At 41.6% G+C, this 17,805-nt stretch overlaps 1 protein-coding gene across 3 annotated transcripts in view; it reads right to left on the bottom strand.

Moving 5' to 3' along the window:
* The window catches only part of Gpd2 (glycerol-3-phosphate dehydrogenase 2), a 134,418-nt gene that overhangs the window by 20,454 nt on the left and 96,159 nt on the right, over positions 1-17,805 (bottom strand). For all 3 annotated transcript variants that reach the window (XM_052182500.1, XM_052182499.1, XM_052182501.1), the window contains exons 7-9: positions 11,091-11,255; positions 9,878-10,022; positions 4,424-4,617 (exon numbers count right to left, since the gene is read on the bottom strand). In XM_052182500.1, coding sequence (XP_052038460.1) covers positions 4,424-4,617; positions 9,878-10,022; positions 11,091-11,255 — 504 coding nt within the window. The remainder of the gene's footprint in view (positions 1-4,423; positions 4,618-9,877; positions 10,023-11,090; positions 11,256-17,805) is intronic.

Here is a 17,805-nt window from a genome sequence, read left to right as displayed (position 1 = left end):
TGATATGTATTGAACATACACAATTGTTTTAAAAATTAATAATATTGATTTAATAAGTGTGTGCTGCGGGACAGTGGTGGCGCACGCCTTTAATCCTAGCACTTGGGAGGCAGGGGCAGGTATATTTCAAAGTTTGAGGCCAGCCTGGTCTACAGAGTGGGTTCCAGGACAGCCAGGGCTACACAGAGAAACCCTGTCTCAAAAAGAAAGAAAGAAAGAAAGAAAGAAAGAAAGAAAGAAAGAAAGAAAGAAAGAAAGAAAGAAAGAAAGAAAGAAAGAAAGAAAGAAAGAAGAAAAGAAAAAAGTGTGTGTGCTATTGTTGCAGATATTCTATTCAGAATAGGCTTATATCCATGTCTTTAAATTAGAAGTAACTAATAATATACAGTACAGACCAATCAAACTAAGACAGTAATCTGAGCAATTTTCTAAAGTTCTTTGTTTTGTTGGGAAATACATGATCACACAATGGAAAACCCGTTTAGGGAAAAAGGATTCTTAAGTGCTAGATAGTGAGCTGTATCCAGACAAAAATAGTGTCTGCATTTCCTCACCTGAGGCCAACGTTATGACTGCTCATAGAAATAGATGAACTGTTTTTTCAAAACCGTTAAACCTGTCTCTTTTATCATAGAATGAAGGCAAAAGTAATGTCCCTACCAAATTCCCTGAGCTTTCTCATTTGGAGTTCAGCAAATCAGTGAGTAGGTCTCAGAGATCCAGGGTCTCAGAGATCACAAATATGTAGAGCTTCTTTGAAGCCTGGGGGTTGCAGGCAGTAGCTATGTAATCATCACCACACAGTGAGAACATGGAACTACATGGCAAATGTTATGGAGATCATTTGGATTACCATGAGAAGAGAAAAAAAGAAAATGGAAAGACCCATTCAAAGAAGGAGCAAAGTAACTTTTGTTCTGAAGTCTAAGCTCTACTAAACAGTGTGCCACTCCAACATAATTCAGAAGAAAAAAAAACCAATGAGAAAATGGTAAGTCCTAATGCTCATGTCCTGAGGAGAAATCAAACAAGATTGGGGGAGGGGGGTGGAATGGAGAAGAATAGAAGAGGTTGGCTACTAAAATTTGTGGACAATCTAGTGAGTCAATTAGCTTGTATCTCAAGATGGACCATGGAAAGCATATTGAACTCAGACACCTGTGCCCTACTAATAGTAAGTGTAAAAAAAGACTCATGCCCACCATATAGACCTTGGGGTATCATTACCATAGATAAAGCCACTAAAGTGAATCTGATCAGGATGACCCTTATGACACAAAGAGGGAAGGTTTGGGGAAGAAGTATGCCCAGTCCACCAATAATCCTGGAAATGTGGATATGTAGGACATGGTCTCTTTGATTTGATAACTGTTTAGTGCAAGTTAACTACCGATCATTGCAAAAGACTACAAAGCTGTCAGGAAAATACACCATGGTTGTAGGATCAGCAATCAAAGAGAACTATTAAATAGAAAAAAAAAAAAAGCCCTGAAACCATCAATAGCTAACTAGGTTACTTTTGCTCCAAACAGTCATGAAGAATAAACTATAAATTAGCTAACAAATTTTGTAGATGAAGACTCCCAACTCAATGGGAATTCAAGAACACATCTTAGACCAGTCTTAGAAATACTATCATGATATGCCAACACTATAATGGCTATCCGCTGAAGTGATGAAGACAGGTGACTTCTGAAGTATAAATATTTTTCCCTAGATGGTGTGATGGTACAAAGGACAGCCAAGAAGTCATCCCTATACTGAAACAAGGTGACAAGGGCTTAAATCTATATGACCTAACTTGGGAAGGACAAACATACAACCATTAGAATACATGGAGAAGAAGGGTTTATATACAAACTTGTAGACGTTGTGAGAACCTATGTATGTCACTTAAGAGAGTTAGAGATTGTCTTAAAGTCAATGGGGAGTCTCACAAGTGACTTTTTTTTCTCTTTTGCATGTGCAGGAAAGAGATGACCATGACCACACGTGTTCTAGTAACTGAGCTCTGAGAGACGGAAAGATTAGAAAGATTAACAATCTAACGTAGAAGCTGGGTGGTGGTGGCGCACACCTGTAATCCCAGCACTCTGGGAGGCAGAGGCAGGTGGATTTCTGAGTTAGAGGCCAGCCTGGTCTACAGAGTGAGTTCCAGGATAGCCAGGGCTATACAGAGAAACCCTGTCTCGGAAAAAAAACAAAACAAAACAAAAAAATCTAACATAGAGAGCCCTTTTAAGGCCACTCCCAACTAAGTACAAAATGACACTTGAGCCAGACATAATGGCATACTCCTATAATTTCACTTGAGAGACTGAGACAGGAGGATTGCTAAGAGTTCAAGGCAAGCCTATGCTATCTAATAACACTCTGTCTAGAGGTAGAAGGAGGCAGAGGTATAAAACTGGGCAATACCCAGAGAGATAAAATGGAAAGAGGGGTGCATGGTGCTCTAGGTGTGCTGGCTAGTTTAGTTTTATGTCAACAAGCTAGAGGCACTTGAGGAGGAAACCTCAAATAAGAAAATGTCTCCATAACACTGGATGATAGGCAAGCCTATAGGGCATTACTCGGTGACTGATGTGAGGGGGCCCAGTCCATTGTCAGTGTGCCACCCTGAGCTGGTCGTCCTAGGTTCTACAAGAAGGCAGAGCATGGTAAGCAGCACCAGGCATGGCCTCTGCATCAACTCCTCCTCCAGGTTCCCACTCTGAGTTCTTTCTTAATTTTCCTCAATGGACTGTGATTCAGGATATGTAAGGCAAATATGCCCTCTCCTTCCTAGTTGTTTTGGTCATGATGTTTTATCACTGCAGTAGAAACCCTGACAAAGATACTAGGTAAGGAAAATGAGGAAAGAACGAATGTTATTTCTAGCTTGTAAGATGGGGTGACTATTGAGGGTGGGAGCCAGAATGATAAAGTTAGGAAACCTGAGACTATTATGTATAAGGAAGTTCATCATACAACTTTGTGAGGGCAAATGACATGTAAGTAAAAGCACCCAGTTAAACTGAAAAGAAGTCAGCTTTGGCATCGCTGTCCTTTCACCACTAAGCCAGACTGCTATGGTGTGGAAACTGCTTGCTTTCTCAAAGAGTCAGTCCCTAGAAGCTTGGTTCCCATTTATTACCCATGAAAGACAGTGGGAATGTTAAGAAGTGGGCTAGGGGAAAATGACAGTATTCAGAACACCCTCAGGGTCAAAGCTGGACTCACGGAAAGGCCCAGCTCTCCCTACCTGGGACTTGATTAGTTTCCAAGAGCATTATGCTATAAAAGACCTGGGCCAAATCTTTGGGCTTTCTTGCCTCCTCTTCCTCTCTCCCACTTTCATATATAGTCATCATGTGATGCCTTTCCTCCGTGTAATAACTGAACATAAGCAAAAGGCCCTCCGCAAAGTCCAAATACATGGGCATGCTAAAGCTTTCAGCCTTTCAAACTTGTGGTGGTTGGAATAGGTTTGGCCCCCATAGATTCATGTATTGAAATTGTTGGCCATAGGGAATGGCACTGTTGGGAGGTTGTCACTGTGTAGGTGGGCTTTGAGGTCTCCTATGCTCAGGTACCACCCAGTAAAGATGATAGTCTTCTCCTAACTGCCTGCAATGACAATTCTTCTCTTGGCTACCTTTGGGTCAAGATGTAGAACTCTCAACTCCTACTCCAGCACCATGTCTGCCCACATGTTTCCCACCATGAGCACTCTAGACTAAACCTCTGAACATGTAAGCCATCCCCAATTAAATGTTGTCTTTGTAAGAGTTGCCTTGGCTATGGTATTTCTTCACAGGAATAAAACCACAAGACAAAACTAATAGCTAAAACTATTATCTGGCTGAAAGCACAGTGAAGCCGAAGTTGACTTCCTTTCATTTTAACTGGGCACTTTTACTTGGATGTCATACAGCTTTTACTTAAAAGTCGAGATTCTATAGTATTTTTGGCAGAACAACAGAAAGACAATATAACACAGGCTAATGGATCTGTAGTACAGGCCTGTTATTCCAGCACTTGGTAAACTGAGACAGGGAGATGACATACATCTATATCCCAGCACTCCAGAGGTAAAAGGCAGGAGAATCATAAATTCAAGGTCATCATAAACTACATAGAGTTCAAGAACATCCTGGAATACATGCAGTCCTGTCTTCCCTCCCACTCATCCAAAAAAAGCAATGTAGTAGTCAGGAGCAGGTATTAGCTAGGAGAGGGAGCACATCCTGGCATTTACGAGTCTCTAGGTTTGTCATAGCAGAATGGAGCATGGGGTGGGGGAAGGGAAAAGCTAAGGGTTATAGTATGCAAGGTGTGGTTATGTTTCTGACTATAGGCAAGAAAGGCCCAGCAAGACTAAAAAGGTCTGGTAGATACGATACCAAAAAAGGAAGAAATGTCACAGGAATATTTACATTACCTTCAACATCGGAACTAAGGTAGTTTCGCACTTCATTCAAGATGAAGTTAATGTCGTCTTCTGAAGGAATAGGATGGTGTGTGATGTCCGTTGGTGTATCAGTGGTGCCAGCAATTGTCATCTTCTCCCAAGGCAAGAAGAAAATAACTCTGCCATCACTGGTAGCAGGATCAAGAAGTCCCATGTTCTCGGGGCTAGAGTGGAAAGAAACAATTCTACTTTGTTTGGCACTTCTGCTCAAATAAGCAAAATAAGAAAAACATGAACTACTATTTTATTATTCCATCCCAGTCCATAGACATTCCTAAAATTAAAAAAAGGTTTAAAAAAAAGGAACTGAGAAAATGTGATAATATTACCTTGTAATCTTCCCCACCTAACAATGCATGGTTAATTAATTGTCTCTCAGTTGTTTTGGTTTTTGTACTTTGGACCATTCACATTAGATAATGTCAGTGGAATAAATGCCTATAATTTCTTTTATTATGGCCAATTAACGATAACTCTTCAACCTTCCTTGGAGTCTATGAAAAGTATTTTCCTGGGACAATTGACATTTTGCACATCACAAGGTAGAAAACCTGAGAAGTGATGGGAAAGCGAAGCCAAACTTTGTCAAAAATGAAATGGAATCACCAACTCCTTCCTTCGTTCGTTCGGTGGAATCACCAACTCCTTCGTTCCTTTGTTCGTTCATTCGTTCGTTTGTTCGTTCGGTGATGCATAAACGAACCTGTGTTACTTTGTCCCAAAGGAGATTTTTTTACTTTATTTCAAAGGGGCAGGACTGTCAGGAAGTGCATTGAGAAGAAAACAGCTCGGTCTTCATATGCTTTTCATATTTGCTAAATAACAATGTCATTGGATGGGCCAAATGGGAGGAATGGGATAGCAATGAGGATCTTTCAAACAAAGACAGTGATGTATCATGTCAATAATTAAAATGAAAGACAAACTCCTCACACAGATAGATGCAATAAATAAATAAATAAACAAACAAATAAATAAATAAATAAATAAATCTTTCTAAACCTTTCTAAACCTCAAGAATTTCCACTAACACATACTGCACAATTCAAAAGCAAAATCACAAATGCACTTACAAGAATGCACAACTGTAAATAAACATTGATAAAAACCGGAAGGGAGGCTGGAGTCAAGACTCAGTGGTTAGGAGCACTAGCCTCTCTTCCAGCCAACAAGGGTTCAATTGCTAGCATCCATGCGGCAGCTGACCACCATCTGCAACTCTAGTTTCAAGGGATAGGAAATGCTCTTCTGACCTCCCTGGGCACCAGGCATGTTCAAAGAGAATAAACATGCATGCAGACAAAATATCCATCTACATAAAATAAATACATTAAGTTAAAAATAAAACTCATGGATGACTGACTAAAAAACTATTGTTGGAATGTACTTTTTACACTGTCAAGACTATGTGAAGTTGTTAAAGAATCAAGAAGAATCCCAAACTGTCATATTCAAATGGAATAATAGAAATCTTTAAGTAGCTGTCACACTTTATTGAATTCTCACAGAGAGCTAGTGTTAAATGTATGTTCTACAGTGACATTCCTTAGACAGGAAACAGTCACATTTAGTTCAAGCAATTTTCAAGAACTCTCCCTTATGCAAGTATATTTGAAGAATACGTAGTAGACCTCCTAGGTTTATTATACCCTTAAACATTAAACCCTTAAAATGTTTAATAAAGAGTTATTCAAATGGGTAAGAATGAGAGGGAAACAATATTGTTTAAAAGCAAACCAAAAAATACACAAAACAGAAATCTTCAATTAACATTAGTTCTTCTTTTTTTATGTAAACTACAAGGAGGACCTGTCTTTCTCAGCAAAGCTACCAGCCCTACATTATGTGTTCTAAATTCAAAGAGCCCAGGGAAAGCATGCTTCATTAAGTAGCCTTTCCCTGAAGTTCTCCCAACCATCCAGGGATCCGGAGCGGAAGTGAATTTCACTCTTACGCACTGAAAAAGTATCCAATATTTTTTGGTCTCTAAAAAGCATTAATTTAAATCTTATTTGCCATTAGACCTATAATTCCCAGTCAATCTCAAATCTTATAAGCTTTGGGAGTAGGAGAGGGGGCTCCAAATTGATACACCCTTAGATTAAGTCATCAGTCACTTTAGGTTGGACACTAACACATTTAAATTCCAAGCTTCCGTTTGATAAATGGCTTTTTGTTGAAACAAAACATTTGAGAAACTTCTGAGAAATAGCACGTTGACTTCATTTATATACAACCACCTCGTGGACCAGAAAACTCATGACAGGTTTCAAATAATACACATGATAAAGTCAAGCACAAGATGCTAATATTTAGTGACCTAGGTGGGAAGTATAGTTAGAAACTACTGAGACCCTCAGAAACTTCCACTGCTATAAAAGCCATTTAAAGGGTGAAGGTGACAGTTACCAGCCGACAAGGACCTGGAACCTGTAGAGAATCAGCTGCTTAAGTAAAGACATATGTGTCAAGCAAAAAATTAACAAGCACAGAGGGAAGAGAGAGCTGCTAACAAATGGTATAAAATTTTAAGAATCCACTTGGAAGTATCTTTCATCGGTTCTAAATTACCTAATTCACAGTCTCCCTCGAGGAAAAGTTTGTTTTCTTATGAAGGATTAGTTCTGCAAGGTCACCCTAAAGAGTCAGCTCTGGTGACAGTCCGTGCGATGGGAGAGGTGCAGAGCTCTTTTCAATCTGTATGATTCATGTGGCATCAGCGGGGGAAGGTGGCTAATTTATGTGTGTGTCTGGGATTAAAGGTAATGAACATTTTTCTCATGCAGACCATTGCTTTCCTGAAGAACCCTTAGTTAAACTGAAATCAATTTATTGTTAACCACTCAGCAATCAGTGTTAGAGCTAACAGTATGTACACACATTACCGGAAAAAAATTGACCTCTTGTCAGTAGTAAAAAGCGGGCTAGAAGGAAGAGGTGATTACATTCATGTACAGCAGTCAGTGGGAGGCTGGTGCTGCTTTTTTTTTTTTTGGAAGAAACCATGAATCTAAGGAAAATTCCAGATGGGTTTTTTTTTTTAAGAGTAGATTTACAAAAATCACTTTTCTGAAGTTAAAATAGTTCTTCTGGGGCTAGAGAGATGGCTCAGTGGTTAAGAGCACTATTGCAACTACTGCAAGCACCTCTGTCGGGTGGCTCACGATAACATATGGCTCCACTCGAGGGGCTCCAATTCTGCTCTTCTCTTCAGGTACCTGCAGTCATGTGTACATACCTGTGCATAGACATATACACATAACTGAAAATAATAAACGTTAAGTTATTGGGGAGATAGCTCAGTGGTTAAAAAGCAGTAGTTGTTCTTCAAGGGAACCCAGGTTTGATTCCAGTACCTACATTGTGTCCGACATCTACTAATTCCAGGAACGGGGTTACCAACATTCTTTTGGACTTCATAGGCTGTAGACATGCATGTGGTTCAGAGATAATACATGCAAGTGAAATGCCAATACAAGTAGAATAAAAATAAATAAATCTCCAAAAACTAATACTAACTACCCCTACTTCTCCCCAAACACACACCTAAAAGCTGCTACCATAACATATAATGATCATTCCATATGCGGAATGTTAGGGTTATATCAAAGGTTACTAATCCATAAACACACTTCTGCAAATGAAGCACCAAGAAAGAGGACACACAAGTTTCAATGTATGTACTATCCTAAGCTCAAACTATCTATAGCTACTGAAATCACCCAATTTCTAAGCTAGTCGGACATAAGGATACAGCAGTTAACCAAACAGAAAAAGCTGAGCGTGGTGACTGACGGCTATAATCCGAATTATTAGGAAGTTGAGTCAAGAGAATAGGCAGGGATTTGATGACAATATGGACGGGACCCTGTCTCAAAGCAGATCACTGACAAACTTTATAAAGTCATGTACTAAGGTGATAGAGAATCCAAGCAAGGACATCCTAAATAGAACTCCAGTTGCTCAGTAAAGAATGCCAACAACAGACAAATGGGATTTCACAAGACTGAAAACTGAACAGCAAAGGAGACATGAAGTGAGGAATGACTGCAGAATGAAAGAAAGCTCTTGCTAGTCAAGTGTATGACAAAGCATAAATAAACAAACCAGGCGCAGATGCCCGCGGCCAAGCCCAGGTCAAACACCTGGGGCCGCCCAGATCAGACCCCTGGGGCTGCCCAGATCAGACACCAGGAACCACATAGAGAGAGAACCGACTCACACAGAGTATTCTGTGACCCCTCCCCACACACACACACATGCTATGGCAGGCATGCATGCACACATGTCCACGTTCATCTCTGCATGTGAACATATCTGTGCATGTACACCTTCTCGCATACATGCATGTGCACACATGTGAGTACAGATAAAATGATGTAATAAAATTCTTTAAATCAAATTAATCAAGCAAGCCAATCAATACATTGATTAGGCCAATGAAACAAAGTTCTCAAAAAATGAAACACAAGTGGCCAATAAGTGTATGAAAAAGTATTCACACTCACTAACTGTCATTCAGAATGGCAGTTATTGAGAGAGCAAATGACAATAAATGCTGGCAAGGATGTGGACCACAGGGAAGCCCATCCACTGCTTAGAACAGTATAACTAGTCCAGCCACTATGGAAACCAGCATGGAGGTTCTGAGAGGGCGGGAGGAGCTCTTACAGAAACAGATCTACCATATGACCTAACTATGCCTCACCTGGGAAAGCACCAAAGGATCGACACTGACATGTGGCAGACACCCATGCATCAATGTCACTGTCACATTGCCCTCAATAGTTAAGTTAGAAAATAAACCCAGAGGTCCCCAGCAACGGAGGAGTGGGACAGCAAAAGTGGTATATGCACACAAGGGAAGTTCTTTAATCATGAGGAAGAATGAAGTCATATTGTTTCCAGGAAGAAGAATATAACTAGAAAGAATCATATACCCCAATTACACCACTCGGGAGGACAAATGATGTGTTTTCTCTCATTTGTGTTGCCTAGATTTTTTTTTCATGTAGGTCTCTAAAATCATGTAAGTATATCATGTATATCATGTGTGTGTGTAAGTGTGTATACACACACACACACATACATACACACACACACACACACACACACACACACACACACACACACAAAACATGGAAGAAGCCAAAGGGGACTAATGGGTTGGAGAGGAGAAAAAAGAGAAAGCCAGGGACACGGGAGGGATGCGCTCATGTACAATAAAAGCTTGTGAGAAAGTGTCCCTAGTCTAACAGAATCTAAGACAACAAGTATGCACAATGAAAAACCTTTAAGAAAACCACAAAATTTAAATAAAACACTTTTTAAAATTTTTAGAAGACTGTCATAGAAGGCATTCAGTGTGTAATCTCCTGGGAACCAGTTTCTCAGGTGATGGGTGTCAAAACAGTGTGCTGTTACCTGTAGTACCCGGGCATCACAATGTGGACCCCTGCACTGGGCTGGCAGATGGGAACAACATTGTTGTCGTCCATTTTGCGCACGGCGTCTGTGAAAGGGCCGGTGGCATTGATAACACATTTGGCTCTCACGTCAAACTCCTCCCCTGTGAAGAAAAACAGCATCGATTGCGTAATCGGTTTGTTCTCAGCTCGCCAGGACTGGTTAGTAGCTCATCTATTAACTTAACCTATGGTGAAGTCTATATAGTACATACCGCACTAAGTGACAGGATCGGCCAGAGTTAGTGAAGAGCCTAAGGAGAGGCTCACTTCTGAGTAAATTTATCTAAAACCAGCCCACACTAAACGGGAAAGCAGCAAACACTTTCTCATCGTGGTTCTCAGTCTGTTTAAAAAGCGCTATCATCAGAAGCCTGGGGATATCCACCACTGGGGATAACAGAACTCCTGCCTAATGTTCAAAGGGCCTTGGGTTCAAGGAGGAAGGGGAGGGAGGGATGGATGGAGGGAGGGAGGGAGGGAGGGAGGGAGGAGGTGGCTTTTCAAGTCTGAAAACCTGAGTTTGATCCTGAGAATCTACACAGTGGAAGGAGAAAATGGACTCCCCATTCAAGCTATGGCATGCACATGTTGAGTGCACCCATGTGTACATGTATACACACACACACACACACTAAATTAATTACATTTTTTCAACTAGAAAAAAAAACCCAAATGTTTACCTGCATTACGGTGAGAAAATACATTTCACAAGTGTTGCTTTTGTTCAAGAAAAGATGTAATTTTGCAAGTGCCTCCCCAGCCACGGGGCTGTGCCAAGACTGGAAATCTTATTGAGTTATAAGTGATTGACTCAAAAGCTCTGCCTGTGTCACCTAAGTGATGCTCGGAGACTTGGCACATTGATTTAATTTTATTAATCACATGTTTCTGTGAGGGGAATGAAAGGCATTCGCAGCTGCAAGAGTTCTGTGGGCATGTATTATTATCCTTATCATTAGTGTTACTATTTAACACAAAGGGGGAAAATTGGCAAGTCCCACAAGGGAACATTTTCATGTTAAACCAGGCATTGTTGACAGTAAGGAATATAATTAATATGACTGAAGTCTGCCTTTCCCTGAAAGAAAAGTGACAGACAAATCCTCATTCAGCCATTATGCAAGCATGGTAAAATGCTAGGAGTGCCCCCCTGGTGGACCCTGGCATACCTGTGAGCACATCCTTGCACCGGGCACCGCTCACGCGTTCTTTCCCAGTTTCAGGGTCTGTCTTCTTGAGCAAGCTCACCACCTCCATGTAATTGGCCGTGGCAGCCCCGTACCTGGCAGCGGTGAGAGCGATGGCGAGGTTCATCCGTGCGTCGTTGTGTTGTCCTGAAGCAGAGAGAAGCATGAGAGGAGGGACAGGAGTCACCTCGAGCCACAGACTGGTGGTACAGAAGTGTGTCACAACCAATATGTCACATCTGTCCCTGTCACCTGGGATCTATGTGATGGCTGGGCAGCTCTTCAGGGTGCCATCTGGAAATATGTGGTCATCCTCAGGCGACCTGTACCTGCGTCTTCAGCAAGTACATTTTGTGTTAAGAGAAAGATGATGGGATTATTTCCTTTCCTGCAGAGTTGACATCAATTATCCCAAAGTTTAAAACTTATTTCTCAAATAACTAATTATTCTCTTCATGTGGGAACATATGTATGTGTCAGACTTTCTTCTGATATAAAAAAAAACATAAACATGGAATCGAGGCAATTCAAAACCTTGGAATATCTGACACCCCAACTGGTGTTAATGAACAATTTTTTATGAGTGCATGCCTATCTTGTATTCAAAACCAAGACTTTCATCTTCCACAGAGAATCTCAGTGTTCCATAAAAGGATTTCTCATGGTTTGAATTTCGATCGGGGCTCCTTAAAATGTAACATTTTTTAATAGCACATAAAAGGTAAGAAATTAGGCAGGGCAAAATTTAATTACAGAACAATCCCTACCTGTGTTGTTAGAGATTTATTGCTGAAAAATCCTAGTTAAAGAAAACTAAGGGGGAGGAGAAGGGGGTAGAGATGATTAATCACTTTAAAATACTGGCATCACTGGAGACTTTTCCTATTTATTATTGCCAGTGCAGTTAACGCTGACCAGGGAGAATTACTCTACATTTCAGGTCCAGGTTCTCTGTGCCCTGAATAATTAATTATCCAGGGCTAGATGTATTGAAGCAGAGTTCAAATTCCCACACATCGGGATCCGTTCTATCAAGATACTACTGATACAGGGATGAATCTAATGGATATTGTTGTTGATTGATGTCTCCAGCATACCAAACTCGTAGTATAAATGGTTTATGTAAAGTTTCTTCCTTGTGATTCAGTCTGGGAGCCCTGAACGAGTCAGATGTTCCAGGGAAAAGGGCAAAGTTATAAAGAGAGAATCGATGACTGGAGATCCTGCGGCCCCTCCCCACAAACATCTTATTCGGAAAACTGCCTGAAGAATACCAGCCTGGAAGAAACTCTCTTCCTAAGTCCGAGAACCCACTCTAAGGGGAGGATGACTATTAAAGCCTGATGTGTGAAGTGTTTATTGTTCTTTATCCAGAGTGGCACCATTTACTTCCCTTAAAATACTGTACCAGAAAAATTCAAGAATACAATATACGAGAAGAAACACACAGCAACAACAGGAGTGAATCGAGGAGCTGAGAATGCAGCAGAGACAGACAATCCAGCAGCAGAGACAATTCAGCAGCAGAGACAATCCAGCAGCAGAGACAATTCAGCAGCAGAGACAATCCAGCAGCAGAGACAATTCAGCAGCAGAGACAATTCAGCAGCAGAGACAATTCAGCAGCAGAGACAATCCAGCAGCAGAGACAATTCAGCAGCAGAGACAATTCAGCATGACCCTAAAGTGGTTTAAAACAGCCAAGGCCAGGAAGCCAACTTTCACCAATGGAAGTTCGTTAAAACCAGAACACACTGCACAAGGGCTAGATGAACACACACGGCCCAAGAAGTGAACTGGAACGTTCACTCTACAGTTGCTTTCTCTCTGGGGTGAAGAGGCGACAAGAATTCTGGTCATGTGACACACACCTTTAATCCCAGCACTCAGCAGGCAGTAGAGGTAGTAGAGACTTTTCAGGACAGCTTGGTCTACACAGTAGACCAGCCAGGGCTACATAGAACCGGCTAGATAAATGACAGATGGACAGACAGACAGACAAGCAGACTGACAGACCTAAGGATTACCCCACGTGTAGTTCCTGCTCTGTGGAGAAGCACACACACACACACGGTGGCACATAGATCCCAAAAGCTGAAAGACAAAGCATTTAGCTTCTCTCTGAGCCCAGAGCTTCCTGTCTCCTCCCAGAAACACTCTGCCCAAGCATCTCCTTCACCACCTTGCCACCTTCCTCTCCGGATTCAGAGCAAACCCCCGCCTCCATTCACTTCCACTTGCCCTTTGCCCTGGCCCACAGCTGCCTGCAGCGAGCACTTCTTGAGGTGTGATACATTTTCATTTTTTCATCTAAATGGCCCCATTCTGTTTCCTGACATTTTGAAAATATCTCTATGTGTCTTGCAATTTTATTTCTAGGTTTTAAAAAGGGGGAGGGCAGGGGGACTTTGACAACGCTGCCAGTCAGTCATGAGTCCAGGATAGGATAGCCTGAAATGCCCATCCAATCGTTCTGCTCATTCCAACCCATTTCCTCAGAACCACACAGCATCTCTCCCTCCACTTCACTCATCACCATTACCCTGGTGCGCGCACAATCTGTCTCCTGCTCTGTTCTCGTTTGCACTTGAAGTCTTACATATGCGCGCGCACTGAGCTTACAGAAGACCACAGGACAGAACCACAGAAGAGGGGGACTGCCAAACAGAGTATGAGATGCATCCAGCAGAAAGAACACAGTTGCTGGGGTAAAGACTTTTTATCTTAATTTCTAATGGCCTTGACCAAGAAGAGTGAGAAGTCTTGTAACAGAAACATGTAGACATGTGCATTTTGGGATGTACCATCTAAGAGACAGGCCTTACACAAAGACACTTTACAAATACAATTCTCAGAACTGAGTCTGGCATCTAAGTTAAAGGACAAATAGGGGAGGGGGAGAACGGGAGGGACGTGGAGAGAGAGGAATCACAGGGGGAAGGAAGGAAAATCACTCAATATATAAAGAATATGAAGAAAAAGGTCTTTAAGGAGCTGGTTAATATTTGTGAAGCTGTGGTGATCCCCTGCAGTCCTCTAGCACAGGACACCTTTAAATGGTCTTTGGCTATGTAAAGGCCCATGCATAAAGAGGCATGCCTAACTTCTATCTACCTACTAGCACAGAAAGTCTAACTTTTTAAGAACTACAATTTATTAAAATAACACCAGCCACGATCTCATCACCAAACAGCCAGTTTGCAACTAAGAGAATTTCCTCCCATGCTCCTCTGCCCTGACCTGAGTCTGACACGATCATTTTGATGAGCAAAGGGAACAGATGCCTGCCAGAAAGAATATCTTCTCCTAAAGCTTCAGCCCCATTTCCAACAAAATCCTCATTGTGCTTCATTGTCTCAGGCTTCTGGTGTCACCGTGACCTCTCTAGCAGCTTCCCCTTTCCAGTTGGGCTAATCCACAAAAGTCAAGCTAATTTAATGTGGCCATTACATTTAAAACTTCCCCTTCTGACAGGAAGAGTACCGAAAACTGAGCAAAATAGGTGTGTGGACGTGAGCGTGAGAATGTGGAGATTCTTAACTTCTGCTTCACGCACATGTGACAGCACAGTCAGAAAGCAAAAGTGGAAATGAGAACCATTTCTCAGAGGATTCTGACAGCACACAATTTCCAAAATCACTTACTGAAAGTGCGCATGATGTCTGTCAGGACTGGTTGGGTCAGGGACCACGGAGGGAATGATGCAGGGCAAGCGTGATGCAGGACACGCAGCAGGAATGCTGGGATTGAGATCTCTGCGCTGCAACTTTTGAGAGTTATCACTCACCTGCGTGGAGGAATGTGGCTACGGCAGTGTGTGAGTGCATGCAGGCAGTGTCCTTTACAGAGAGGCTGAGTACTTCTGAAATTATTCGGCTCGTGTGTGTGTGTGTGTGTGTGTGTGTGTGTGTGTGTGTGTGTAGTGTACTTTATAGAAAGACTGAGTACATTGGAAATTACCTAGCTTGTGTGATATGCCTCTGCCTCTCAAGGTATTGCTTTCCCTACTTTGTATGAATGTACAGTAAAAAACAGACAAGTCAAGCATCAAGACACATTCCTTTAATCCTTGTACATAGGAGAGAGAGGCAGGTGAATCTCTGCGAGGACAGCAAGGTCTATATAAAGAGTTCCAGCCAAAGCAACATAATGAGCTGCTTTCTCTCTCTTTTCTCTCTCTCTCTCCTCTCTCTCTCTCTCTCTCTCTCTCTCTCTCTCTCTCTTCTCTCTCTCACCACTCCTCCCCACCACCGCACACACAAAAGGTGCTTTATCAAGGAAATCAGAAAAACAAGCAAACAAAACCAGAAATCATCCCTTTCCTCTGGGCTAGAAATTTTAGTTACATTTCACTTGTGCAACTGTGTAATCTACTACAAATATTGTCTCACTCCAATCCTGATCCTGTAGTCACGACTTTTGTCCTAAGTCTTCAGTGTCCCCTTCTCGCTCTTACTCTGGACTCCATGGGAAATTAATTGGTCAGTGGACTGCTATGACCATGATAAGTGTAGAGCGTAAAAGGACCTGTGGTGCTCCTCTCTGCCAACGCTGTGAAAAGGACATTCTCAGGGAGCAGGACCCAGGGGAAGATGTGAGGTGTAATGTGCTCTGGTCATCACAACCCAGGCTGTACCCGCTGCCTATCACTCAGACAACACCCACCTCACAAACAGATACAGCCAGAGAGTCACCCAGTCTACTCCAGACAAGAAGGGGAGCCACCCAGGAGAATGCCAATGCATGAGCAGTAAACCTTAAACAATCAAGGGAATTAAGGAGGGGCCAGAGGGGCAGCTCAGTGGCTAATAGTGTGTCCTCTATTAGAGGACCTGAGTTCAATTCCTAGAATCCATGTGTGATTCCAGTTCTATGGGATCTTACATCTTCTTTCAGCCTCCATAGACACTGCACCCATATGATACCCATACATGCAGACAAACCCTGAAACATATAAAATAAGTAAATCTTCTAAAAAGCAGTTAAGGAAGACTGCTTCTGGAAGATGGTCCATAACTGCTAACTTGCAGTGATAGCCAAGGCTTAAACAGAAGCACAGAGTAACAGAAATACATATCTAGTATTGGTACGGCTCAAATAAGTTAGACAGTGCCTACAAAATGACCTTTCTTTTACTGAGACCATAAAGTATTCATCTATATTTCATACAAGTTACCAGGAATTGAGTTTTTTTTGTTTTTTTTTTCCTTTAAAAATCGTCCTGGGTTGATGTACATTTTTCCAGAAAAAAGAAATGTCTTCTAATATAAAATATAGTCTTCTAATGTAGGGTAGAGAAAATCAAAGGCATAATATTCTAAATTGATGAATTGGAGTAATTTGCTGTCACTTATCCATATTACAGTTCTCAAGAAGGGACACCTGTTAGCACTGAACATGTAATCATTTTTATTATTTAATACAAAGGTACAATTAAATGCAGGCACAGGATGTGACCCGCATCACAATTCTGCCTGGCCTTTCTCTTCCCTGTATCTTTTTCATTATCTTAGGCCTTTTGTTCCTCCGTGTTTCTTTTGTCTTACCCTTAAGTTCTGGAACAAGCTATTTACAATCTGAATAATTAGCAATCAGGGTGGATCTGTGGTCTTTGGCCTCCTGTAAAGGAAACATTGTCAGATGCCTTAACATGACACACTGAAGCAAGTGAAGTTTCTATACCTCCAAGACTTTCCCTTTCTTGAAAAAAGTTTTAAATGAATCTAATGAGATTTTCTACTTCTCAGACACTTAGGAGTCTAACTAGAGTAACAAAAATGAAGCTTCGTTTAAAATGCAAACAACAGAATGCTTTGGGTATTCATTAGCTATTTTCGTACAAAATGTTCTATACATTAGTTTACAATGAACACTCCCAGGGCCTGCCTACTTGAGGACAATGCATTCCCTCTAGCGCAAGCCAAGAGTAGGGTTTTTTTTCTTCCTTTTTGCCTTCTTTCCTCTATTTCTTAAAAGACCCAAAGTGAAAAGGCTCCTATGACAAAAATTCATAGAAGCCTGTCAAAAGACAGGAGACGGTTCAATAAATTGTCTTAGTTAGGTAGGGTTTTACTGCTGTGAACAGGCATCATGACCACAACAACTCAACAACCAAGAACAGCATCTAATTGGGGCTGGCTTACAGGTTCAGAGGTTCAGTCCAGTATCATTAAGGTGGGAACCATGACCAGGCAGGTGTGGTACAGGCATAAATGAGCATTCTACATTTTCATCTGAAGGCTGCTAGCAGAATAGGCAGCTAGGGTGAGGGTCTTAAGCCCACAAACACAGTGACACACCAACTGCAGGAATGCCACATACCTCCCAATAGTGCCATCCCCTGGGCCAAGAATATACAAACCATAATATAAACTGTGTGAGGCCTAACAGCCCAGGTTTGCTCTTCCTGATTCGCAAAATGAACTCAACTCATTGATATGTCCTCTTGGAAGGCCTACCTCTGATGGAGGAGACCTACCTTTGTTGAGCAAGTCTGTAGACAACACAGAACTGTCACCCCCCGAAAAAATTGAGCTGAATATTTTTTAAATTCATTTCTTTTGTGCATATTTATTAAACAGCTGCTACCTCTGTGCTATGTACCAAAGTATCACTGGTGGAAACAGAAATCAAAAAGGTCAGATTGATCCAGCTGCCCTGGATTGCAGGCTACGGGAATAAAATTCACATATTCATG

The sequence above is a fragment of the Apodemus sylvaticus genome, chromosome 5 (assembly GCF_947179515.1).
Source record: "Apodemus sylvaticus chromosome 5, mApoSyl1.1, whole genome shotgun sequence".
Taxonomy (NCBI): domain Eukaryota; kingdom Metazoa; phylum Chordata; class Mammalia; order Rodentia; family Muridae; genus Apodemus; species Apodemus sylvaticus.
The sequence above is the reverse complement of the archived record's forward strand: the minus strand, read 5'-3'. Positions and strand labels throughout refer to the sequence as shown.